Source organism: Puma concolor, chromosome F2 (assembly GCF_028749965.1).
Source record: "Puma concolor isolate L17-30 chromosome F2, mPumCon1.1.hap2, whole genome shotgun sequence".
Classification (NCBI taxonomy): domain Eukaryota; kingdom Metazoa; phylum Chordata; class Mammalia; order Carnivora; family Felidae; genus Puma; species Puma concolor.
In genome coordinates, this window is record NC_141684.1 from 37115612 (window position 1) to 37143197 (window position 27586).

The 27586-nt window shown below is 42.9% G+C and overlaps 2 protein-coding genes across 7 annotated transcripts in view; both read left to right on the forward strand.

Annotated features, from left to right (window-relative positions):
- The window catches only part of SNX31 (sorting nexin 31), a 72937-nt gene extending 62152 nt beyond the window's left edge, over positions 1-10785 (forward strand). For all 3 annotated transcript variants that reach the window (XM_025922887.2, XM_086695297.1, XM_086695298.1), the window contains 3 exons: positions 141-218; positions 7005-7061; positions 9671-10785. In XM_025922887.2, the coding sequence (XP_025778672.2) occupies positions 141-218; positions 7005-7061; positions 9671-9763 (228 nt within the window). In that variant the 3' untranslated portion in view covers positions 9764-10785. The remainder of the gene's footprint in view (positions 1-140; positions 219-7004; positions 7062-9670) is intronic.
- A 10376-nt stretch (positions 10786-21161) lies between these two features.
- The window catches only part of ANKRD46 (ankyrin repeat domain 46), a 47579-nt gene continuing 41154 nt past the window's right edge, over positions 21162-27586 (forward strand). For 3 of the 4 annotated variants that reach the window (XM_086695301.1, XM_025922738.2, XM_086695299.1), the window contains exon 1: positions 21162-21252. The gene's annotated coding sequence lies outside the window, so the exon portion shown is untranslated. Of the gene's footprint in view, positions 21253-22139; positions 22276-27586 lie in introns of all 4 variants that reach the window. The other variant, XM_086695300.1, reaches the window with a different exon arrangement.

Genomic DNA, 27586 nt, shown 5'->3' on the forward strand with positions numbered 1-27586 from the left:
ATTTATGGAAATTAAAAAAGAAATTTAAATTCTTAAAAGTGTACTCTTGGAGAGCAGAGCTCAAAATCTGCCTTGTGGTGTGAGGAGAGAAGAAAGACGATCTCTTCAGCTGAGACACTTCTTTATTTCTGGATTTTCAGGCTTTTTTGCTGAGTAGCTGCTTGAAAAAGATGATCTCAGAAAAGACGGTAAAGCTAGCTGCAGAGAATCCAGAAATGGTAAGTGCTCTTATCCGTGTATATTTTTCAGTTAAGTTCCCACCATCAGCCTGTACTAACCTACACTGGTGAATGCTGTTCCTCAAGGGAGGAACGTGACCTCCCAGAAGTGAGCTCCTCTGCCTTCTGGGAGCTCAGTCTTTAGAATTCAAGCCATTTTTCCAAGACAGGTGTCCTTACGTTGCTGAGAACTCTCCAACCCTCTACTCTGTATTCTTCTATTTCTGCTTTCCCCCAAATGAAAGATTCCAGATTTACCATAAAAACTACCTCATAAGGTCAGGATCCTGAGAGGTCTGCAACATAGCAGCGATGAACTTCAATAAGCTCTCCAGTTTTGTCTCTAGAAAGAACTCACAGCTTCTTGAAATTTCCACCGCGCCAAATTAAGATGCCGTTAGCAGTTGGAAGAAGCCATAGAGTGAAAGAAGCTCTCAAGGCTATAAATTTTTCTCAGTGTAAGATTAAACTTTGCTTTTCTAGTCTGCGTCTCTTCAATAAAGGCCTAGTAACTCCTTGCAAAGGTTGGTGACAAGCTGTAAAAAGAGACACTGAGATATTAAACTTGTCTATTTGCCTTGTCGCCATCATGATATGAGCATATCCCAATAAGACAGTACAGTTTATGTTTTAAAAATGATTACAGGGGCTCCTGGGTGGCTCAGCCGGTTGAGCGTCTGACTTCGGCTCAGGTCATGATCTCACGGTCTGTGAGTTCGAGCCCGCGTCGGGCTCTGTGTCGACAGCTCGGAGCCTGGAGCCTGTTTCGGATTCTGTGTCTCCCTCTTTCTCTGACCCTCCCCTGTTCATGCTCTGTCTCTCTCTGTCTCAAAAAAATAAAATAAAATAAACGTTAAAAAAAATTTTTTTTTTAAATGATTACAGGGGTGCGTGCGTGGCTCAGTCGGTTAAGGTTCCGGCTTTGGGTCAGGTCATGCGTGCACTGTTTGTGAGTTTGAGCCCTGCATCAGGCTGTCTGCTGTCGGCGCAGAGCCTGCTTTGAATCCTCTGCCTCCCTCTCTCTCTCTGGTTCTCTCCTGCTCACGCTTACTTGTGCTCTCTCTCTCTCTCTCAAAAAAAAAATAATAATAATTAATTAAAAATATTTTTAAAAAATGATTACAAATACTAAAGCCTAGTTGACATTTATAAACGTATTTTTTTTTTTTTTTTTTTTTTTTGCAAAATGTTATACGATCTTTAAAAATGCAACAGAAAACATTTGGAAATGTTCCCTAATATTTTCATTTAAATTGAGTCCTAAGAAGATGGGTGACGTCTTCAGTTTAACATTGCTCTTTCCTAGACTTTGCAGCTTTTTTCTAAGAAAATAGTTGCACTTTACCCTTACTTCTCATTCTTCTAGAACTGAAAATATTTTCCCAGGGAAAATAAAATTCACTCCCCCCTTGGTATTTGAAGAATTCAAAATGTATTATAGCATAGCGAATCAAAGCAATAAAAGAATTGTGGATGCTCTTTTTAATTTTTTTTTTTTTTACATTTACTTATTTTTGATAGAGACAGAGCACAAGTGGGGAAGGGGCAGAGAGAGGAGGAGACACAGAATCTGAAGCAGGCTCCAGTCTCTGAGCTGTCAGCGCAGAGCCCAATGCCGCGGGGCTCGAACTCCCAAACCGCGAGATCATGACCTGAGCCGAAGTCGGATGCTTAATGGACTGAGCCACCCAGGTGCCCCTGGATGCTCTTTTTAAAAGAGTAATAAAATCTAACCTCTTAGGATGGACCCCCTTAGGCTCCACTTATTATATATATATATAAAGAAGAAGAAAAAGAAAAGTAATTAACTGAAGTAGCCCCGTTAAAAGGGAGAAGTGCTCTCAAATGTGGCTGAATAAAATGTAAGCCATTTGATGCAGGAAATACTTGTACAATGAATAGCTAAAGAGTTTGCTAAATAATAAGAGAAGGTAGTGACCTATTTAAAGTTTTCAAGAAAAACAACCACACTAACTACATTCTTCAGATTTGCACACAAATTGAAATCTACACTTTCTCTGTGGCTGATGGTGAAATCAGCATGTCAGTCAGTACTTGTCCTGCTTTATCCTAATACTTAACAAGTTTTATTTCCACAAACTCTTTTTCTTCCCTTTCTTTCTTATTCTGGTTCTTGAAAAGTTAAACCCTTCTTCTGGAAAACTGGGCTTTCAAGGGGATGTTGTTGGGATAGTCCACCCTTAAACTTGAAATCTCATCTACAAATGCCTGGGTAGAATGAGACCCCGGAAGGTGAAAAGAGCAGACAGATTAGCTCTCGGAACGTATGCTGGGTTCTGGGCTTCCTCACAAAGTATAGAACAAGTCATTTTGTGGAACTTAAAGTAGCCATATAAATTTATGACTGTGACATCCACTCATTTTCTAGGTAAACACGTAAAGTCTGAATTGACCCATATCACTTATAAAAGGCTTGTATGGACTAGGATAGAGAGGTCTCTATTTTGCAAGGCAGAATAGATTCCAAGATTTTGATCATCATGAAGAATCAGGAGGGGGGAGAGAAATTAAGGAAGCTGTAACTTAATGAGCCCCACAAATAAAGCAGATAGTCCCTAGAAGCAGATTAAATAGTACTACTTTAGGGGCACCTGGGTGGCTCAGTCGGTTAAGCATCCGATTTCGGCTCAGGTCATGGTCTCACGGTTCGTGAGTTCGAGCCCCGCATCGGGCTCTGTGCTGACAGCTCAGAGCCTGGAGCCTGTTTCAGATTCTGTGTCTCCCTATCTTTGACCCTCCCCCGTTCATGCTCTGTCTCTCTCTGTCTCAAAAGTAAATAAACGTTAAAAAAAAAAATTTTTTTTTTAAATAAATAGTACTACTTTATCCTAGTAAGAAGAAAGATGTTGAAAGAAGAAATTTGTGCTAACTTAATTAACTTAGTTAGCTCTAGGCGATGCTTTCAAAGGTAAGACCTGAACCATTTCCGAAGAGATTGTTAAAATTTGAAGTCAAACGGGCACCTGGGTAGCTCAGTCAGTTGAGCGTCCGACTTTGGCTCAGGTCATGATCTCACGGTTTGTTGGTTCAGAGCCTGGAGCCTGCTTTGGATTCTATGTCTCCCTCTCTCTCTCTCTGCCCCTCCCCCTCTCACATTCTGTCTCTCTCTCTCTCTCAAAAATAAACATTAAAAAATTTTAAAAAATTTTGAAGTCAAACAAATGTACAAAAAAAATGTAAACACAACAACAAAATCATGTTACATTCTTAAAGGCAGTATTAACTACAAATCAGAAAGGGAAAAAATGTAACATTCTTTTTAGAGCTACACTCCTACACAAAAACCTTTAATAAATGAATTTTGTTAGTATTTGCTACTCATAACTAGAACAGAATTTTAAGAACTATTTTATTGGAAACTAAAATGTATTTGTCAGAAGTAGGTTAGGCTACATATAACAAAGAACAAAACAAGACAGAAGAAGGGTCCCACGCAAAATAAAAGTTTGTGTCTCTCTCAACTAAAAGAAGCCCAGAGGTAGGCAGTCTCTGGCTGGGATAGCTGCTCCATAATGTCACCAGAGACCTTTCTGCTCTTCCATTTTTAGTGTGTGGCTTTTACTTCATGTTGAAAATGGCTGCTGGAGCTCCAGTCATTACATCCACATTCTAGGCAGCAAGTATAAATGGAAAGTATGAATGGTTCATATCTTTTCTTTAAGGAGGAGTCTCTGAAGTCCCACCGAGTTTCTGCTTGGCTCATTGGCTAAGAGTTAGTCACACCACAGGCCAACACCTAGCTGCAGGGAATCTGGTAAATGTAGTCTTTTGACAGAGTATGCTGCCTCTCCAAATAAGTTTGGGTGGTATCACTAAGAAGGAAAGGCAGAATGGATAATACAGTAGGCTACAGCAATCTCTGCCATTGAAAGAAATCTAAAAGACATTAAGAAAAGAAGGCAGATGTATTTTATGCAATCCATGTGTTCCTAATGAATTTCTGAAAATGTATCATTATTATTATCTTGTATATTGAACCATAATCTGAATATATGAGAGGTATCAGGCATAAGATGGTGAATAATTTTCTGAGTTGAAAAACAATTTATATTTTTAATAATCCATACCTAATTTGTCTTATTAGCTTGTATATTTTCTTCCTTAGATTTACTAAAAAGTGGGTCTGAATCTCTAAGTTGGTTTTCTGGCAAATGGCAAAGCACCAAACGGCTTTATGATTCTGGCTTGCCTCATACCTCACACCCCCAGCGCCAACTACCATCACCATATGTATTTTTCTCTCCACTTCTCTTTCATTTGGAGCAAGATCAGACTATGTAAAAGGCCACTGGGCTCCGAGATCATGATGTAAAGTGTGTTTCTGTTACGTGGCGAAGAGGGGAAACACCAAGGGCAGTGTTATCTGAGGTCCCAAGAATGTCAGCCTCTGAATAGTTGGTGTTGTCTAGAAAACAGAAGAAGTACAGACATACTACGGCTCTCTTGAGAATGGCCTGAGCATGGCAGGTGGACAAAATTTTGGAGAGCCAGGGGGAAATTACCGTGTGGGAATAAGTAGTTAGATTATCAACAGAAACTACCTGGGCATGTAGGAATACCACATCATGACAAAAGGATTTGCTGTCTTTTCCCCTCCCCCAACTTTATTCCCCCTCGTAGATAAAATGTTTAAAGCCTTTCTTGAAGTAAGTAGGAAATAGATTATATCAGAAATTGCTCGATAGTTTGTAGTGGGTTCTATTTTATTCATTTCGACATAAGGCAGGGGGGAAGGTGAAAGAGAACAGGGGAGAGAAACATTCTGAGCTGTTTTCACCCATATCCTGTGTATTTCATTGCACGAGACTACTTCCAAGCTATAATGTAATATTGTAACCAATAACAATACCATAGCAAAACATGTAAGACAACAGGGCATTAATTTCTCATTTACCAAGACTTAATAACTGATTTCTTAAAGTTATTAAGGTAGGCTTCAAATATATGAACTTGTCTATTAAGAATACCAACCTAGGGGCGCCTGGGTGGCTCAGTCGGTTAAGTGGCTGACTTCGGCTCAGGTCACGATCTCACGGTCCGTGAGTTCGAGCCCCGCGTCGGGCTCTGTGCTGACAGCTCAGAGCCTGGAGCCTGTTTCCGATTCTGTGTCTCCCTCTCTCTCTGCCCCTCCCCCGTTCATGCTCTGTCTCTCTCTGTCTCAAAAATAAATAAACATTAAAAAAAATTAAAAAAAAAAAAAAAAAAGAATACCAACCTAGAGGAAGTCCTCCGCATCCCACAAGGCAATCTATTTTATAACGGTACTAAGTTAACTGTAGTTAAAAGACAGTGACCCTCGGGGCGCCTGGGTGGCGCGGGCGCAGTTGGTTAAGCGTCCGACTTCAGCCAGGTCACGATCTCGCGGTCCGTGAGTTCCAGCCCCGCGTCAGGCTCTGGGCTAATGGCTCAGAGCCTGGAGCCTGTTTCCGATTCTGTGTCTCCCTCTCTCTCTGCCCCTCCCCCGTTCATGCTCTGTCTCTCTCTGTCCCAAAAAAAATAAATAAACGTTGAAAAAAAAAAATTAAAAAAAAAAAAAAGACAGTGACCCTCTTTTGCAGGGTCACGTTCTTTATCTCACCTACTTTGAAATGTTCCACCCTGTACTCTCATGAATAGTAATCAATAATAAGCAATTAATTCACACCTCAATCGTTCACTTACAAATGCCTATATTTATGATTATGCCTATATTCATAACATAGGTTGGGAACTGAGGATCCAGAGTCAAGGAGTTTGTGGGAGGAGAAAGGCAATTAGTAAGGAGGCCTTATGGCTAGAGAGTGATACATTGAGACGGGCACATAATGCTAGTTGCTTAGAATCGTGTTCTTTTCCTCTAAGAAGAGTCAAAGAACTTTCTCCCCCACCCTGCTCTGTGCCCTGGAGACTGATCTCTGTGTGCTACAACCTTGCTCCCTGGCCTCCCACTGGGCTCACCCGCTGGGAAAACCCAGCGAGACTGGAGTGTGGAAGAAAAGTGAGATGGGGGGAGAGGGGGGGTGGGTATTTCTCCAGTTCTGTCCCTGCTGGGTCTCTGGCTGGCACAGCCTTCTGCTGAGGGCCACGCTCCTGCAGGTGGCCTCTCCTCTCTGCAGTGATAGCTGCTCTCCGTCCAGTAGCAGCTGCTACCCTTGCCCCTTCAGGCCTAGACGTGGTAAAAATGACCCTCCAGCCCCTCACTGCTAGCCCCTGGGGGCTGCCACATCCCTTCATTGATTCACTTTAATCCTGCCCACACCTCCATTAAATAGTTCCTTTTTAAAACGCCCCTCAGGAGTGCACCATCTGTTTTCCGCCGGGACCCTGACTGTTATATTAAGTTTACCTTATGTACACGAGGTATATTCAAGTGTCTTGAACTTCAGTTTGATCTTCACTTGATTAATGGTGCCTTTTGATTAATCAAAGCCCCATTTGGCTTTGATTCAGCATATGGATTGGAGCTCTGTGGATTATTTCAGGATTTAGGAGTTCATTTCGTGTGAAGTCCTTTTAGAAGCTGTGTTAAATCACAAAATCTATAGGCAGCCACCAGTGTTAAACATTAAGCTGTGCTTCACGTTTGGGGGGCTCAATTTCTGCAACATTTGTACATTTGCAAATAAAGAGGGAATGTGCCGATGGGAAGCAGGTGTGCCTGCTGACTGGCGGCCTTCGAGACCATTAAGAGGATTATTGTGGAAGGGGAAATGTGCTAGTTAAATAGATTATTTGTGTGCTTGCTTCTCCAGGCTGTGCTGACTGACATTTTACTAATCTATTTAGCAGATTGAAGTTCCAGAACAAGGCAAAAGTAAAAAATGCCACATTCAACAAAGCCAGGTCTGTGAGTAAAATTATGTAACCGATACATTATAATTTTTGATAAATCTGCCCTTTTCCCCCCTTTAAGTAACCAAAGTCATTCTACTTTTAAGAAGCAGCCAGAATTTTCTTTCTCAGAAGCTCCTCCATGTAGGATTGGGCCAATTGGAGGACCATCACAGAAGTATGGTATTTTTACTGTGGTGCCCGGTAGAGCCAGGAGAAATGCTTTCCTGGATTTTTACATAGAAAATTTCCAAGAAGAACACAAAATTCTCTAGCAATTTTCTTCTATACTCAATACATTTTTTTTTTTTTTAAATCCTCTTTCTGGCTTACATTTTAGTTTCGTGAGTTCTCTGCAGTGGACTCTTCATGCAACAACCTTTAAGTTTATTAAATATTGTTTGGAGCATTTAGGTCTGTTGGGCAGTTAACAATAACAGTAAATATCATAAAGAAAGCATTAGTAGGCACTTATAGCCAGGCACTGTTCTAAGCACTTTTATGTGGATTAACAACATTCATTCTCACCAAAGTCTTATAAATAAATCACTGGAGGTGACGTCCAAGTAGCATTTGAATGAACTCATTTGACTGGGAAGGTCCACTCTTTGTACATGCTCTGCTGTGTATATAAAGGTACTAAGTATATAAGTACAGTACTTATAAATATATAAGGCCCTTTCGTGAGTGAATAAGCTCAGGAAAAACATTGAAAAACAGACTAAATGCGGGGCGCCTGGGTGGCTCAGTCGGTTGAGCGTCCAAATTCGGCTCAGGTCATGATCTCACAGCTCCTGAGTTTGAGCCCCGCGACGGGCTCTGTGCCGACAGCTCAGAGCCTGGAGCCTGTTTCAGATTCTGTCTCTCCCTCTCTCTCTCTGACCCTCCCCCGTTCATGCTCTGTCTCTCTCTGTCTCAAAAATAAATAAACGTTAAAAAAAAATTTTTTTTTAAAACAGACTAAATGCAAATCTTACCCTCTTTCATAATAACAGCATTTCTGCCTGCTTAGGTCAGAAACAAGAGATAAGAACTCCACCATGCACTGGTGATGTGTCCTCAGGCAAATCAAAAAACTAAATGTTTAAGGGGCTCCTGAGATGCTTATTAAAATGCAAATTCCTGGGCGCCACTCCAAAAGATTGATTTAGTAGATCGGCATGGGTAGTAAGCACACCAAGGGGGAACACTGCACCAAGCTTCAGTTTCTTTACCCGTAAAGTGTAGGCGGTAGGTGTTTACTCCATCGCTCAAATTCATCAGCAGCAGAGTGAGAGCGCAGAGTTGTGGTTCTCGGTGAGCTGCACATTGGAGTTACCTGGGGAGCTCTAAAAACAAATGATGGCTGGGCCCCACCCTCAAAGACTCTGGTTTAGTAGGTCTACGGGCCTGGCAACACAATTTTTAAAAGCTCCTCAGCTGGTCTAATGTACAGCCAGGACTGAAGCTATTATCCTAGAACAGCGGTTCTCAAAGTGTGGTCTCTAGAGCAACAGCATCAGCATACCTTGGAAACTTAGACCTTTAAATTCTCAGGTCCCAAACCTACCTACTTCATCAGAAACCCTAGGGATGGGGGCCAGGAATCTGTGGTTTTAGCCCGCCCTCCAGATGCATCTGATGCATGTTCAGTTTTGAGAGCCACTCTTCCAAAACAACAGGCAGCACAATACACAGCACAACTATGATCGACATTGAAACTAATTCACGTGTCCTCTCTAATGAGCAGCAATGGTAAACGAGGCCAACCTCCCTCATGCTCCGAGCAGGGCCAGCATATCAGAAGGTGTCCAAGTATATTGAATCCCAACTTATTTAGCATACATGCATTCCATGTATGACTTATTCAGTCCCCATAACAAGCCAGCTATTATTATTGTCCTCGGTTTATAGCCAAGAGAACGGAACACAGAAAGGTTGAGGAGCTTGCTCAAGGTAACACAGGCAGTGAATGACAGAACCAGTAACAGAACTGAAGCACTCTTTGTTGTTTAACCCATCAGGTTTGTTTGTTCCTTTAGCCACTTTGCCATGGGTTCTATCAAGACAAATCCCTCATAGAAAAAAAATTAGCTTAGCTGCCCATTGAGGCACACTTATTTTACCAGGGACAAAACCATAGGCTTTGAGATTTCATAACTACTGAAAGCCAACTATTCACTCACTGAAGGTTTATAGCCACCATAACCTCTTAAAAAGTTTTAGAGTAACTATAAACCTTGCTAAAAATTTGTGTTTGTGTGGCGTATGCCCTAAAGATTTGGAGTGAAGTTAAAAATTGAAAGTTGCTTAGCTTTAAGAGAGGGGGGAGAAGGACAAGAGGCAGAGTTGAAATGTTACCTGGAGACATTCCGGTGCCTGGCAAGGCCTTCTGGACACGTCCACCTTGGCATACCAGCAGGAGGCACTCTCAGCCCGAAAACATATACACCTACCCCAAAGTAAAGCTTCTGCTGGAAAAAAACCACTTGGAATAACCATTGTTTAAATAAGTGTAACCTTTCCTGTTGCCTTTTTAGCAGTATTTTAACATTCTTGACTTTTTTATGGTTGTCATTATTGTTGTTATGGAAATTATTTCCTTTCGCATACATTCCTGACCTCTTTTTATTTCCTAACAGAAAGACTCTTCTCGTTTTCCACCAAGGAAAAGCAAGATTGAGATAGCCAAAGCTGACTGTGTTTTTGGGACCATAAAGGAAGAAGATCTTTGATGAGAAACTCTCATTTTTAAAAATGTCCTTTGGGGGCTGTCTCGACAGTGAAAGAGCTCAGGAATTGAAAGTGGGCTTCCTAGCATGAGTGGAAGAAGTTAAACTCCTTCCCATTTTCTTCTGACGTTAATTAAGATGGGCAGTGTTGACCAAGAGTACTTCAGAACTCTGTTAATCTCAAGATTAAAGAGAACTATGAACCACAGTTATATAGTTTGATTTAAGGACTCATAAATGACAAGCAACAAATCCAAAGCAATTAGTATGTCGTTTGTTCTTTTCTCCCCGCCCCAGAAGAGATGTGTGCCTGGCTTGACGAAGTCTTCAATCTGTTCTGATATTACATGAATGAAAGGCTCGGCATAAAACACTCTAAATGTATTGGGGGTTAGGTTCTGAAGGCGTGACTCAACACCTAAGGAAAATGTGGCTCTAAGAAATGGAATCATTGAAAAAGAAATCTGGATGGACTTCACTGATCTGTCCACAGCACCAGGGCAAGGAAGTGATGAAATACTTACTTGTTTCCTTACATAAGTCTGAGTCCACCAATAGCGATGTACTCAAAGGGATAGGCTGCCCAGTTCTCTGTTTCTCCACTGATGTAGCTGTATTCTGTCTTTAGAATATGGAATTCAGTTCAGTAAGCATCACACTACTTTGAATCTTTTTTATTTTGGAAAGCAATGGGGCCCTGCACTCACTATCGGATACTGTGTTATGTCTCTTAGCTTTAAGACTATGGATACTTTTTAGTTTTTTCCTTATCTGGTTTCAGTTTATCATGATAATAAATGTGATTACATATGGAATTAAGACTGCAATTAGGGAGAGAGACAGAAGAATTTATGTAATGTAATTAGATAAAGTGCAATATTCTAATGTTCTTTTCTAACTGGATTGTGTAACTAATTATGTAATAAATATGAAATATATTCTAGTGAATATAAAATTTACTGATGAAAATTCCGAGACTGATCTTTTTGAAGTGTAGAGTCGATTAAAGCCCTGTACTGTTTATACAGCAATGCCTCTAGCCATCGCCTCTCGTACCATAAAGTTTTATATTTTAGGCGATAGTAGAATGTTTTTGCAGGGGGGAACCGTTAGCATCCCAAGTCACCCACGCTGACTGTATTAATTAATTAGAATACATTGTCAGATTAAAATAGAAGCTTATCTACTGTTTTGCCAATTTCAGAATAGTCCATCTATTTCTTTTTAGTAGCAGACACCTACACTATGTCAGGGCCTATTGGAGACACCGAGAATGCAAAGAGAACTTGTACTTGGGGTGAGAAGATGCAGACACTAGATTGAACCGTACCCAGTTGGTGTTCTGCAGGTCAAACATCGTTGAATGTTGTCAATTTCACGTTTCCACTTGATACTTAAGAGTGAGTAATCCCAGACAGCATGTGGTAGGTGTCCAATGTGTAGCGTGGACCTGTGCGTCGGAGGAAGGTGGGGTGGTCAGGAAGAGGGACTTAGAAGAAGGTATAGAGCCAAGTGGAGGAGAGATGGGGGCACACATACGCAAAGAAAGGGCAGCTGATGGGAGAATGACTACAGTGTTCGTGAAACCAGGAGCAAACCCCCCCTGTGCTGGCAAAGTTTTAGGTTGGAGAGTAGTCAGGAGATAAAGCTAAGAGAGAATAGGGATCAGTATCTATGCATACACAAATGCAGCACTCCTAAAAAATAAGCAGAGCAGTTTATCCCTTATTTGAATATGGCAAAACCAGAAAGATTACAATTCAGTTTTTTTCCCAAGACACCGAGATCATCATCAGTGTCAGGAGATGACAAGAAACAAGGGATGGCGTGCGTCCCAAGCATATACTGGGACAGTAGAAGACAAAATTCAAAACTTACTTTGTGAAATGGTACATCCCCAAGCAGTTATGTGGGAGAAGAAAGATTAGCCCCTTTGGGGATTATTGTGCCTGTCTTCCTCTAGAAAGAGTTGGGGGCTTTGTTTACTTCTGGATCAAAACACTTCATCATTGGGTGAAAAGCCTAAACTCCAACTGCCAGAGTGGTCTTTCCTGCTGCAAGCTCTGAGAGAAGCCAGAAATGGGGCCCCATCACTCCTGGGGGTGACAACGTTACTCTTCTGCGGTGCTGCTGGGCCGGACCTTCCCAGCAGCATGGTCCCGCCACACGGGAGGAGACATCACCCAGCACATGAACTTTGTAAAGGTAGGTAGCTACTGAAATCCTTCCAGTAACTCCTAAGTGGTATAACATGGCTTGGGAAATTACCAGCATATGCTTTAGTCTACGGATTCACTCCATTTATACCCGCAAAACTGGTTCCCAGTCAACCAAATTTTCTTCTGATTCATCTGCTTTCACCAATATCCCTTCTCTCCACTTCTAGACATATGTGTTTGTTCCTACTGCTGTTCATTCTTCTAAAGCTATTGGCGTAAGCGCTGTGCTCACATGCAAACACTAGTTTGAAAAGTTCACAAAATGTAAGATAAAAGGGCAAAGCTGACTCCATTGTGATTGGAGCCCCTGTACCCCTGTGGGGTCCTCTGGAGGGGAGCACGCCTGGGCTTTGTCAGAAGGGCTGACGTGCTCCCCAAAGCCAGGTCTCAGTCTACATCAGTATGTGGTGAGCTCATGGCTTGCACACATCTCCTCGTGGACACTTGGGAAGCGAACTTTATGCTAAATGTGTAAGTTAGAAATTACTTTAAGTTCGACCTCAAAGTGAATTTGAGAAGGGCTAAGTGATCTTAATTTGTGGAAAACCAAACAGGTTCTAAGCCTCAGTGGGAAAATAGTGGCCAAAGTGATCCTACAATACAAAACAAAATAAAACTCAGCAACGGAGCCATCTACCTCTCTGGATGCTTTTTAGTCTTCCGTCTGCAGTGTATTGACCGAGGCCCATGAGGCAAACTGAGGCAGGAGCCCATGTGGACTCTGGACTGCCAGACATGGAGCACAAGGTACTTCTCTCCTTCACTATGGTGGCCTCAATCCTGTCATCAGGGACCCGAGAAAAATAGTCAAGAAAAACTTTGACGTGTTTTTCTCGCTCTTACCACCCCAAAATAAGGCATGCTGGGTTAACTTAGAAAATGTATGGCTGGGGCACTTGGGTGGCTCAGTCAGTTAAGCGTCTGACTTTTGGTTTTGGCTCAGGTCATGATCTCGTGGCTTCATGGGTTCGAGCCCCGCATCAGGCTCTGTGCTGGCACTGTGGAGCCCGCTTGGGATTCTCTCTCTCTCCCTCCCTCTCTGCCTCTCCCCTACTCACGCAGTCTCTGTCTCTCTCAAAATAAACTTTAAAAAAAAAAGGTATGGCTAACACAAATAATCCTTTAGAAGATGGCTTTTCAGCCTTGTAATTGTTCTTTCCCCCCACTTTATTGATGTATAATTGTACTTTGCTTAAAAGTTACTTTATAATAGCTATTTGTTGCATTCTTAAGTAATCAGTTGTTTGTAGAACAGGTTTCCAGATAAGATAACTTAGAGCTATGGAAAAAGTACATGGTGGGCGTGGCTCTTTGGTCTAGCCCTCTAGCCCACGTACTTTTCTGGAGGGCAAAGTCTTTTTAGCTAACCAAATGGGCTTTGGTTGTGTAACATCTTGGAAGAGGTTAGACATTCATTTGATTTAAAGGCACTGACCCTGGCGATTTTGCACTCCTCCTGCACTGAATGTGGTTTCTGTCCCGGAATTGTGGGAACACAAAGTTGGCTGTACTTCCTAATGGCTTTTCCATCTGTCCACATGAGCGCTTATGTGATGGGTTCTGCGGTGCAACAGTTGTCTGGGGTGGAGACGCCTGGAGCAGCAGGCTGAGACTGCAAGTGTGAGTTGGCTTTTCTGTGCACATGCGTGCTCTTATTCTTACTGAAAACTAGTCCCCACAGAATTTCCGGGGAGATCCCCCTCTTTGTAACTGGGTCTAGTGTGCAGAGGAAGAGGTGATGGAAATCTACTGCATCTGGGTCCCGATCAAGGGAAGTTGGAATAATGCGATTTTCTGCAGAACAAAAATGATGAGTAAAACAAATGAAATGGCAGTTATGAATCATATATGTTGTGAAGTCAGCCACTTGGAGACAGGTTCTGTCCAACAATCAGCTGTAGAGATTTTGCTTCACAATAGCTGGTGGAGCATCGGGCTTTCCAGAGGCACTACACCAACAAGTATACCCACTTAGGCGCAGAGGGAAGGCGGTTCCACTCCCCATAACTTGTACAGCATGAGATTGAGGAAGAAAATAGGAAGGCTGCACATCAGAGTTTATCTTCATGTATTGACTGAATTCATATTATAGTGGTTAAATCTATGGTTTCTTACGGGTAACTGGGTTTATATCAATTATATGTCAGCATTACTTTCTCTTTTGCAACTAGCGATGGGTTGTTTGTGTCAAGATGTCCTTTTTCCCTTTTTTCTTTTCATAGCCTCTTTTCCCTTTTCCTTCGTCAAGATTAAAACAAGTGACATGTGATCTTGGGGTGATAATGAAGAGAGGCTGAGATCTTAGTGAGTTCACTGCAGAAAAAAATCCTAAAGCCTTACTGCTCCAGTGCAAGCGCTCTTACCTGGGATTTTCTTCTTAATCCTGCTGGATGATAAAACAAAAACACAAAAGGCAACTGCATTTATTTTTTAATGTACCTCGTGAGCTTGGAAGATAGACACATAAAATGCATTTTTCAGGGCACCTGGGTGGCTCAATTGGTTGAGCATCTGACTTTGGCTCAGGTCATGATCTCGTGGTCTATGGGTTCGAGCCTTGCATCGGGCTCTCTGCTGTGCTCAGTGGGCCCTTTTCAGATCCCCTGTCCTCCTCACTCTCTTCCCCTCCCCGGCTTGCGCTCTCTTCTCAAAAACAAACATTAAGGGGCACCTGGGTGGCGCAGTCGGTCGAGCGTCCGACTTCAGCCAGGTCACGATCTCGCAGTCCGTGAGTTCGAGCCCCGCGTCAGGCTCTGGGCTGATGGCTCGGAGCCTGGAGCCTGTTTCCGATTCTGTGTCTCCCTCTCTCTGCCCCTCCCCCGTTCATGCTCTGTCTCTCTCTGTCCCAAAAATAAATAAACGTTGAAAAAAAAAATTTTTTTTTTAAAAATAAAAAAAAAAACAAACATTAAAAAAAATACATTTTTCAGGTTTATAAGAAGTAAAAATCATTTGTAAGTCTTTCCCATTCTGTTTGCCTTGAAACAAATATATAGGATAAGAGTAATTCGTATTACTTATCTACCCTTTTCTTTCCCCTATAAAAATGTCACAAGTTTCCTTTCTTGTTGGTTAGGAGTTTAAGTTAAAAAGATGTATTCGTCCAGTTGCATTGGCAGAAAATAGTTGTCAGAGGAGAAGAGCCTCAGGCTTTATCCTGACTTGGGCGCCAGAGTTTTGTAAAGGTGGAAATGAAACCACAGGATCAGTGTTTTTTGAGAGCTGAACCGTGGCAAGTTCTGAGAATGCTCATTCCCTGGAGTATGTTTCAGGACTGAGAAGGAGATGAGCTTTGCTTCTGTTTGAATGCTCGCCCAGAGTTTGTTTTGAGACTAATATGAGAGTTAAGATTCCCTCCAAGCCTAAAATGTGGGTTCAGCGTGAGCCCCTGGAGTGAGCTAAGCACCGTGCTGGGGCTAAAGCGAACCCTCTAACAGCACAGATTGCTGGAACCGGTGGCTCATTATCTGGACCAGCAGGAATCCTTCCTCAGCTTCTCCTTTGCCCACACTTAACAAACCCTGAACCAGCATGTCTCTCAGGAGTGGGAATATTAAAAGGTTAGGAAGGAAATTTGGGACCAGAAAAGGAAGGAGAAAAAGCCAGGCTAGCCTGGGTTGTGAGCTTTTCGATATCTTCCATTGCCTTTCTTTGCCCGCTTCTGAAAAAATGCCTAAACCTATTGACTTCTGAGTTTCTAGTGCTTGTTTTGAAGTGTAAAATAAGTGATCATAGATGTGGTTGGACGCCGTCATTTCTTGTGCACTCTGCAGAGTTTTTATTGACTTTTCCAATGACACCCAGCGGTGCTCTCTGGGAGATCATTTCTTAGGTTTGCACATAATCCCTACATCCCAAGTAAGAGACGACTTTCCCATGCCTAAGAGCTCATAGCTCATTACTCAATGACTGAGATCTGGTGGTCACAGGCCTGACTCCTCACCATAAGGCCCTTGTAACCCAGGTGCCCAGAGATTAATGGAATCGAGACAGTCTGATTTATGTGTAGTGATGACGTGCAGGCTACTTACTCACAGACTCTTGACCTACGAAGGGAACTCAGAAGTGATGCTTGAAATTTTTCTAGGATTTTCTTGAAATACTTAAGAGCATTTAAGTACCACAAAGGAAGAGAGGCATGACAGTGGAGTGGAAGACGACTCCTGACTTGAATTCTGAGCTTGCTTCTGCTTTTAGTTGGCAATGTGAGCGTAGCCAAATTATCTAACTCAACAGCCCTTAGTTTTCTTATCTGCAAAATTAGTTATAAGAGCCTATGTGTGTACTGATTTTTTTTTATCGACTTGGTTAAATTGGAACTATGTTTCCCAGAGTTCCCTCTCCTGTATGGTTACAGTTTAGAATTAACCCAAAGGGGGCTTTTTTTTTTTTTTTTTTTTAAATTTTTTTTTTCAACATTTATTTATTTTTGCGACAGAGAGAGACAGAGCATGAACGGGGGAGGGGCAGAGAGAGAGGGAGACACAGAATCGGAAACAGGCTCCAGGCTCTGAGCCATCAGCCCAGAGCCTGACGCGGGGCTCGAACTCCCGGACCGCGAGATCGTGACCTGGCTGAAGTCGGACGCTTAACCGACTGCGCCACCCAGGCGCCCCCCAAAGGGGGCTTTTTATGAGGACTGGGAGACAAAGCAAGGGAGCAGCCATTACCTTCTGAGGGTCTCTTCACCATCAGGTACAATGACATGCAGATGGGAAGTTACCCACAGTTTCTAATTCGTCCTTGCCCCCCCTCCACTCCGTATCTAGCTCCTCTTCTCGCCTACTGGCCCTGCCTAACCCTGGGCCCACCACCAGATGCTTGGTAGGGGACTCACAGAAGCAGTAGTTATTTAGGCATCAACCTGCATAGACCTCTCCATGAGCTTTCCCTTGGGGAGCCCACCTCAGAGAGACCCAAGCCATGCTTGGCATCCAGAATCCTCAGGCAGACAAGTTTGTGACATTTTATCTGATGCTTCAATACCCCCTTCTACACCTTCACTTCCTGGACTCCTCCCACAGGGAGGGAGGGAGAGGCAGAATCTCAAGCCGACTTCACGCCTGGTGTGGAGCCTGATGCAGGGCTCAATCCGACAACCCTGGGATCGGGACCTGAGCCCAAATCAAGAGTTGGATGCTCAACTGAGTCACCCAGGTGCTCCACATCATTTTTAAAGGCTTTGCAAAGCAATTCACTTGCTTAAACCCTTGCAAAAGGTATTCCCTTACTAATGATCAGCTCCTTAACTTTTGGAAGGGAAGCTTAATCAGGACTAAGCACTATATACGTTCCCATCACATACATTATTTCGTCTAATATATGTGTGAAAATCCGTGTGGTTCCGGCATGTGTGGATAAGTGCAAAGAAAAACAGCAAATCGCTGTTGTAGCAAGAAGCCAAGTTCTTTTCTTCTTTCCAGGGGTGCAACTCTTAGTAACTCCAGAAATTCAAGATCTAAGATGTTTCCTTTGCAAATGAATAAAGGGAGAGAGATTCCTTTCAGAAAGTTTTGCTTACACACTTAATTTCTAGTTGTGCTGGTTGCTGGAGGAACAGATTATTCTACTAGGCTTCAAACTTTTTCCTCAGTGGTGCAAACACAATGCCTGGCATATGTGTACACTTCATTTTTTGTTTTTTTTTTTTGTTTTGTTTTTTTCTGGTGGTTTCAATGTTTAAACTGTTGGGAAACCGAAATGAATCTTACTCTGGTGTAGACAAATATATGCTACATGCCTCATATCCTGTGTGTGACTTAGTCATTCAATGGTTAATCCTTGAGAATCCGCAGTGTTGTTAAAAATACCAGATTCTCGGGGCGCTTGGGTGGCTCAGTCGGTTAAGCGGCCGACTTCGGCTCAGGTCACAATCTCACACTCCGTGAGTTCGAGCCCCGCGTCGGGCTCTGTGCTGACCGCTCAGAGCCTGGAGCCTGTTTCAGATTCCGTGTCTCCCTCTCTCTGACCCTCCCCCGCTCACGCTCTGTCTCTCTCTGTCTCAAAAATAAATAAACGTTAAAAAAAAATTAAAAAAAAAAAAAAATACCAGATTCTCTCCCTAGCCTGGTGTCAGAGATGGGCAACCCGGAGAAGCAACACTTACAGGAGCACGTCTCCCTCTGATGGCCATTCATTAGTACTACAAAAAACCAACCTGGAACATTAAAGTTCAACAAGTAGAAGTTCCTCTTCCTTTGTAGGTAGGGTGTGTTTTTGAAACACCTTCCCATTCCAACACATCTCTTTTCTACGGAGACAATTGGTTGCATGGGGATGGTTGCTAGATCACTTTGAGTCTCTTCTGATAGGTGTTCAATTATGTTTTTGAAAGCCCTTTCTGCATTTTCTAAGACTGGATCCTAATATACCACCAATATAGCCCAAACTCCTTTTTGCCCTAACCAGAAGCAAACCACCTAAAAGAAAATCCTATGCCAAGCAAATGTTCTCTGTCATTCATTCATTCATTCATTCACTCAGTTGTACGTGACAGAGTGGTTCTCAAGTCTGCACGCTGGCTGCACAGAATTCCCTGAGCAGCTTTTAAAAATACAGATGCCAGGTCTATGCTTCAAAACGCTTCTTATTTGGTCTCGGCTAGGACCTGGGTGTAGGTGTTTTTAAGCTCCTGCAATGACCGTAATGTGCTGCCAGGGCTGGGAACTACTAAGCTAATGTTATTGAGCACCTACTATGTGCCACTGTGTTAGTGCTAAGGATTCAATGGTAGGTATACAATTTGGCCACACCGAACTTTTTTTTTTTTTTTAAAGTAGGTTCCATGTCCAACGTGGGGCTTGAACTCACAACCCTGAGATCAAGAGTTGCATGCTCTGCTGACTGAGCCAGCCAGGCACCCCCATGCTGACCTTCTGACGTCACCACTCCTGGGCCACACGTACTACTCCCTTGTCTGGAACACTCCCTTTGTTCATTGCATAATTAACTCCTCCTCATTCTTTGTGTCTCAGATGAAACATTACTTCTTCAGAGGTATCGCTGCCCTTCCACCTAAATTAGGTCCCATGCTATTTGTCTTTTTTACAGCATTTCTTCTCTCTGCCCCCGTAACGCTTATCCCCGTTGTAATTACAGGTATTTCTCCCCAACGAAGTCTCACAATCAGAACTCAGGACCAAACAGATTTTGATAATGAGGAAGAAGAGGCAGATTCACCTGAAGGGAATAGAGTTTGAGCTTCAGAGCCCTTGTAGTGGGATGAATAACATTCCCTCAAAGATGGCCATGTCCTAATCCCCAGAACCTGTGATGTTGTTACCTAGTGTGGTACAAAGGAGTTTGCAGATGCGATTAAGTTAAAGACCTTGAGATGGAGAGATTCTGGATTATCAAGGTGGGCCCAATGTAAGCCAAGGGCCCTTATAATAAGGCAAGAGGGTCAAAGTTAGAGAAGACGCAAGAATGGAAGCAGAGGACAGAAGGAGAAACAATGCTACATTGCTAGTTTTGACGATGGAGGTAGGGGCCACGAGCCACAGAATGTGGGCAGCCTCTAGAAGCTGGAGAGGATAAGGAAACAGATTCTCTCTAGAGCCTCCAGAAGGAATGCAGCCCTGCCTACACTTTGATTGTAGCCCAATAAAACTGATTTTGGATTTCTGGCCTCCTGAACTGTAACATGAGGAATTAGTGTTGTTGTAGGTCATTGAGTTTGTGATGATTTGTTACAGTGACAATATGGAATACAGCCTCCCCTCTCCCTTATACAGGTCCCTTCCAAGACCCTGGTAGGAACTCTGGAAGTATGTACACATGGTCAAACATTTCTGTAAAGCTTGCAAAATTAAAACATTTTAACTACAATAAAGACTGCTGTCTTTTTCCACTCAGACTTCCCAAGGCTCTCTTCTCTGGGTGAGTAACATTGGAGTGAATACAGACATTTTTGGGCTCTTGCTAAGCAGAAATGCAGCTGGGGATACTTTGGTTTGCATTTAATAGGACATGTTCATGGGTTCATGGTCATGTGCAGCATTAACTTATTGGAAGTGCAGGAATGGATTCTCTGAGCACTCCTAATGACCAATCTGCTGATGTCCCCTGGTGTAGTGACAGGGAAGATTCACAGAATATGTGTAGCACACATTTCATTCCCTTAATCTCAGCAGAGAAAAAAGACTGTCTGCACAGTCCCTGCATTTTTTCAGGTCAAACAAAGGCAGTAATTCATAAAGGGGAGGGAATATGTTTGAAAAGAAGTAATAAATGGGCTTTCCGATTGTTTGGTAAACCAATTAATAAAGAGAAGTGCATTCTGTGAACACACTGGGAAAAGATTTAAATTCTTTCCTGATTTGGCACAATTTACAGGCATCGATGAAGATATTTTAAACTCAACCCAAACCACAAGGAAGACATCCATGACGAAGTGGTTAATAAATGTCATCAATTCAAAGAGTAGTTAATGCATTGGTAGTTAATGCACAAGAAAATGTGAAATGCCTTGAAATCATAATTCTTTTTTAAATTTTTATTCTTTTTGTTTTTTAAGTAGGCTCCAAGTCCCAGATGCGGGACCCACCCTGGGCTTGAACTCACCATCCTGATCAAAACCTGAGCTGAGATCTAGAGTCAGTCGTTTAACCAGCTGAGTGTGTGAGTGTGTGTGTGTGTGTGTGTGTGTGTGTATTTTTTTAAGTTCCCAGTAAATGAATTTCTAACCATCCCACCACCCACCACATTTTCAATGAGTTTTGGCTGTATACAAGTTGCATTTAGTCCAGGAATCTTAGAAAAGTGGGATGTAAACACTCAAACCGTTTTTGAGAAAAAAACAAACAAACAAACAACAACTTCGCATCATATTTTAGAATTAGAGCAGTCACGACTATGTCCATTTGGGTTATTACATTAGACTTACCCAGAAGCCAGTGAGTATTAGTTGATGCCTACAGCTTTTAATAAAACTGTCCTTGCTTTGAAGCCTTCATTTAGCTGGAGGTGGGATGTATATTTAGAAAAAGACGTGAAAAGTGCGAAATGCTCCTGGACTCGGGTCTGAAAAGCCTCTTCTGAGGTTGTCATTCTCCTCTCCAGGCGCAGTTAATGGAGAGAGGGTTCTTTCCGAGTTTCTAGCTCAGGGCAGGCCGAGCCGCTGAGGGGGCCTCCCGCCTCCAGAGGGCGCGCCGACCGACGCGGCGTGAGGCCGCTCTGGCACAACTGGGGCTCCGCCTGTCTCGGTGGCCCGCCCCTCTCCTTCCCTCAGCCTGGAGCTGCCGCCGCCGCCGCCGGTGCTCGGCCTGTTCGAAGGTACTTGGACCGGGGCCCGTAGGCGGCCCCAGGACGGAACAGCTGACACCTCCCCTGCCGGCCCCGACGTACCGGAGAGCCCCGGCCGGGGGCCTGGGAGACGGGCTTTGGGGGAGTGAGTGGGGGAGGCGGCCCGGGGCCCCCGCCCCTATTCGGCGACCGGAGGGAGCCAGACCGGGGCGTCGCGGGTCCGTGTTGGCTTCCTTCTGGGCCGTGCCGCCCGTGGGGGCTGGGAAAAGGCCTGCGAGGCGAGGGTTCTTGTTTGCTCTTGCGGGTAAAGGCCGTGACAGTCCGCAGGAGGAGGCAGCCCGGGTGTGCGGCCCGCGGCGGGCGGGCCTGGGGCGGGGCCCGCTCGCGATGAATCGGGCTGCCTGAAGCCGCAGCCCTCCGCCGGCTCTTCGCCTTTGCGCCGGGACCCAGCGCGTGCTGTCGCGACTTGCGCACCGCGCGACGTGGCTGGTCGTAAGGACCCTGCAGTCTAGGCGTAAACAGCTGTTGCGGTGTGAGTGAGCGGTCCAGAATGGCACATGGCCCCGTGTTTAAAGACAGCATTTGCCTTTTAATGTGCAATGCTAGGAAGCAGGTGCTTTACCCGCCAGGTTATCCAATACAGTGCTCTGCCTCGAGGAAAAGATACATTTATTCTTTAAAACTGGCTACTGAACATCACGAGGTAAAAAAAAAAAAACAAAAAACAGAACACCATTGAATAGTAACACTTCTCACTAAAGAATAACAATGGTACCAAGGAGCTCCTAGCTATAGTATCAGTGGTATAGGAATTCTAGTAATAACTGTCTTCCGAGCTTACTATGTGTCAGATGTTGTGCTGAGTGTTCGAAATACCTAATACCTCTTGCAGCAACCCTGTGAAGTTCCATTTCCAGTTTACAGACAAGGAACCGAGCACGGAGAGTCTGAGTTAACTTGTCGCCGGTCAGACAGCTAGACAAGAGTGAGCTGGGATTTGAGCCTCATCTGCCTTACTCCAGTGTTCTGCTTCTGTACCTGTCACCTGTCCAGGCATGTTCTAGACATGTTTGATTTGATTTGTAGCCTGAACTGGTTTCTCTCAGGCTTAATTTTCATGGCTAGGAGCAAGGGCCCCATACCAGCTTCTTTTTAGTTTTAAAGGAGTTTCATGAGAAAACTGTTTGCTCATTAAAGGTTACAGTGGATAATAAGTTAAGCTCATCGCTCCCAGTGCAGTTTGATTTGGAATAGAGTTGGGTTTATTTGGTTGTTTATGCACTTAATTACTTCTCTTCGTTATTTGTATTTCGATACCACTTTGAATGCGTTCGCTTTACCTTTGCAATATTATGACATAGTGCTGAAGGGAAATGAGAGATTTTTCAGTTACAGTAAGTTCATCTCTTACTGGATGTAGGAAAGGCATTGGAGAGAGACTGAAGTAAAGAGAATGAAGAGATTTTTGCCATGTTTAGAACACATTGAGTTACTCTAAAGGATAAAGACTTTGCACAGTTCTTATGAACGTCAGAAGGGATGTCCTATTTCCCATGTGGAAAGAGGTTGGATATTATCGTCTCCCAAATCCCTTCGCCTTATCAGGATCCAAGAGTTTGCGTGTTCAGCATTCTTGTAGCAACTGTATATTGAGTGCCTTCCATGGCCAGGCACTGTTCTACACACTGGGGATGGAAGAGTGAACAAAGGAAAATCTTTGTCCTCATGGAGCTAACTTTCCATTGGAGGAATGTGCGGGTGGGTACAATAAACAAAATAATTAAAAAAAAAATTTTTTTAATGTTTATTTATTTTTGAGAGAGAGACAGAGTGTGAGTGGGGAGGAGCAGAGAGACAGGGAGACCCAGAATCGGAGCAGAGAGACAGGGGAGACCCAGAATCGGACCCAGAGCTGTCTGCACAGAGCCCGACACGGGGCTCGAACTCACGAACCGCGAGATCATGACCTGAGCTGAAGTCGGACGCTTAACTGACTGAGCCACCCAGGTGCCCCTAAACAAAATAATTTTTAAGAATTAAAATAAAATATATCCAGTCAGATGGTAACAGTTGCTAAGAAGAAAAATAAAGCAGGGAAGGGGGATAGGAAGAACCAGAGAAGAAACAGATGTAGTTTTAAAATAAGGAACGGCGTCATGGAGAAGATTTTTGAACAAAACCTGAGGGAGTGAGGGACAGCTTTGGAGCTATCTAGGGAAGAGTATACCAGGCAGGTGCTGAAGCCCAGAAACTGTCAGTCTTACTGGAGGACCAGCAAAAGGAGGCCAGCAGGTTTGAGCAGAGTGAGGGAGGGTGGGGTGGGATCTGAGAGCTAAACTGGCCTTGGTAAAGACCTTGGCTTTTTCTCTGAGTGAGGAGGGGAGTGGGTGGAAGGTTTTGAGCAGAGGAGTTGGGGGATCTGACTCAACATTGTTTTGTTGTTTTTTGTTTTAATTTAACATTTATTTATATTAGAGAGCAAGATAGAGCGCGAGCAGGGGAGAGGCGCAGAGAGAGACAGAGACGGAATCCGAAGCAGGCTCCAGGCTCTGAGCGGTCAGCACCGAGCCTGATGTGGGGCTCGAACCCACGAGCCCTGAGATCATGCCCTGAGCCAAAGTCAGATGCTCAACCAACTGAGCCACCCAGGTGCCTCTCTGACCCAATGTTTTTAAAGGATCGCTCTGGCTGCTGTGTTCAGAATCAATTGTTGGGGCAAGGATGGAGCAGGAAGACTGGTTAGGAGGTTGGTTCAGAAATCCAAGTGAAAAGGTGATGGGCGCTCAGACCAGGTGGTATCTGCCAGAATTTACGGATGGACTGGATGTGGAGTGCGGGACTAAAAGAAGGAAGCATGACTCGAAGGCCTTTGGCCTGCTGTTGGAAGGATGGAGTTGCTGTTTACTGAGATGGGGAAGATTTGAGGGTGGAGAGATAAGGGGAGGTGAGTGGGATGGCAATCAAGAGTTTCGTTTTAGATGTGTCAGATTTAAGATGCCTGTTCAAATGAGGCTATAGGAGGCTGGAGTTCAAGGGAAAGATCCTGACAAGAAATAGAAATTTGGGAGTCATTAGCAAATAGTGTTTAGAACCATGAGATTGTATGAGATCTGGTCTAAAGAAAAGAGGATTGAGCTCTGGGCTTTGTGGAAAGATGATTGGTGAGATTAAGATCTTCCTGAGGAGGAGAAGCCTTTGGAGATAGGAGTGTGGAGTGTTAGAAGCCAAGTGAAGAGAGTGTTTCAGGAAGGAGAAAGTGATCATCTGTGTCCTGCTCGTTGGAGAAGTCATGTAGATGAGGATGGTGAAATGGCCAGTGGATTTAGCAACGCGAAGGTCATTGGTGATCATGCAGAAGCACTTTCAGGAGAACAGTGAGGGAGAAAACCTAGTCTAAAACCCGGTTTACAGAGAAAATAGGAGAGGGATTGGAGTCTACAAGTATAGACAACTCTGCAGAGGAGGTTAGCTGTACATTTTCCATATATAATTTGAAAGCACTGTAGTCATCTCCATAGTAAATAATTTTATTTCCAGCTTCTCTTACTTAGCAACTAGACTTGGATTATTTTATCAGTGACTGGTGGAAAGAAATACTCCTACTACTGGTAATAATTTTCAGTGGTATGCCTTTCTTCATGTGGAGCTGATGAACCTCTTTTGGTGCAGAATTTTTCATTAACTCCACGTTGACTTTTCTTTTGTTATTCACCCTTTAAAAATGAAAGAACTTTGGAGATTGTCACTATGCTATTGAAATTGTCATACCAAATTTGCTTAGTACCATTCTACTAAAGACTTTTCCTAGATGTCTTACAAGGAAAATAGAGAATTAGATCGTGTGTAGGCATTCCATAAAGAACTCTTTTGTGTTGTGTGTAAAAGATTTACCTATTTAATATAATTTTTGCTATTAAAACTTAACTTTATGGTTATATCTTTGTAATAAAATCCTTTTTTTAAAACAATACATAAATATTAGAATGATCAACTTAAACTTTATGTATGAAAACTAAAATCATTGACAAAGGAGCTTCTAATTTACAGATTAAAAAGATGCTTGTTCCTTTTTCTTCCAGCTTTATTGAGGTATTGGTGACAAATAAAATTGTATATATTTAGGTAGCACAGCATGATTCTTTAAGGGGTACAATGTGATGATTTAGTATTCTTTATCTGTGTTTTTTAAAATTTTTTAATATTTATTTTTGAGAGAGAGAAAGAGAGAGAGAGTGCAAGCAAGTGAGGGAGAGGCAGAGAGAGAGGGAGACACAGAATCCAAAGCAGGCTCCAGGGTCTGAGTTGTCATCACAGAGCCTGATGTGGGGCTCAAACTCAGGAGCCTTGAGATCATGACCTGAGCTGAAGTCGGACACTTAACCAACTGAGCCATCCAGGCACCCCTTGGTATTCTTATATACTTATGTGAAATGATTACCACAATCAAGTTAATTAATACATCTATCACCTCACGCAGTTACGTGTGTGTATTAAGGCACTTAATATCTACTCAGCAAATTTCAAGTACACAATACAGTATTACCAACTATAATCAGCATACTATGCATTAGAACCTCAGAACTTAGGGTGCCTGGGTGGCTCAGTTGGTTAAGCATCCAACTTCAGCTTCAGGGCATGGTCTCTCAATTCATGGGATCGGGCCCCATGTCGGGTTCTTTGCTGACAGCAACGGAACATTCTTGGGATTCTCTGTCTTCTCAAATAAAGTCTTAAAAATAAGTAAAATAAATAAATAAAAAGAACCTTGGAATTTAGTCATCTTGAAACTGAAAGTTTGTACGCTTTAACCGATATCTTTTCCTCTACCCTTCAGTCCCGGACAACCACCATTCTATTTTCCGGTTCTTTGAGTTAGGCTTTTTAAAATTCCACATATGGGGCGTCTGGGTGGCTCAGTCAGTTAAGCATCCAACTTTGGCTCAGGTCATGATCTCATGGTTCATGGGTTCGAGCCCCACAACAGGCTCTGTGCTGACAGCACAGAGCCTGGAGCCTGCTTTGAATTCTGTCTCTGTCTGTCTCTGCCTCTCCCCTGCTTGCACTCTGTCTGTCTCTCTCTCAAAAATAAATAATTGAAAAATTTAATTCCACATATAAATAGGATCATACAGTATTTGTCTGTGTCTGGCTTATTTCACTTAGTATAATGTCCTCTGTGTTTAATCATGGTATTGTAAATGATAGATTTTCCATATTTTTTTTATGTCTGAATAGTATTCCATTGTGTGTGTGTGTGTGTGTGTGTGTGTGTGTGTGTGTGTATTATTTGTCAACTAATACTTGGGTTATTTACACATTTTGGTTATTATGAATAATGGAGAGAGAATCCCCAGCAGGCTCCATGCTGTCAGTGCAGAGCCCAAGGTGGGGCTTGATCTCATGCCCCATGAGGTCATGATCTGGGCCAAAATCAAGAGTCCAACACTTAACTGACTGAGCCGTCCAGGTGCCCCAGTGCTGTTTAGGTTTTCTGAAGCTTGTCTTTGTTCACTAGGATTGTTAGCACTTCCTCCAAGGAAGAGTTTAGAAACCTTAAATACTTATTTATTATTATTGTTATTGCCAGTAATTATTAGAGAAACAAAACAATTCTAAGACCAAACCATGTTCAACAAACAGACATATACCCATTTGATTAAAAAAGGGACAGTTTGTTGTTTTCCAGCTCTCTGTCCTTTAACCATAAACACATATATACCAAAGAAATACTGATATTTGTATGTATTCAACAAGCTAGCCAATAAGTGGCACTTGTTTTTTTCCTGGAAGTTTGTGCCTCTTAATCCCCTTCACCTCTTGCCCATTTCCCCCACTCCCCTCACCTCTGGCAACCACCAGTTCTCTCTATTTATGAGTCTGTTTCTGTTTGTTTGTTTTAAATTCCACATATAAGTGATCATATGGTTTTTGTCCGTCTGATTTATTTCACTTAGCATAATACCCTGTTGGTCTTTCCATGTTGTTACAAATGGCAAGATCTCATTCTTTTTTATATAGCTGAGTAATATTCCATTGTATGTGTATGTAAACACACACACACACAACCCATATCTTCTTTATCCATTCATCTATAGATGGACACGTGGGTTGCTTCCATATCTTGGCTATTGTAAATAATGCTTCAATAAACATAGGGGTGCATATATCTTTTCAACTTAGTGTTTTTATTTTCTTTGGGTAAATAGCCAGCACTGGAGTTACTAGATCATATGGTATTTTTATTTTTAATTTTTGGAGGAATCTCCACACTGTTTTCTATAGTGGCTGCAGGAATTTGCATTCCCACCAACAGTGCAGGAGGGGTCCCTTTTCTCTATATCCTTGGCAACATTTGTTATTTCTT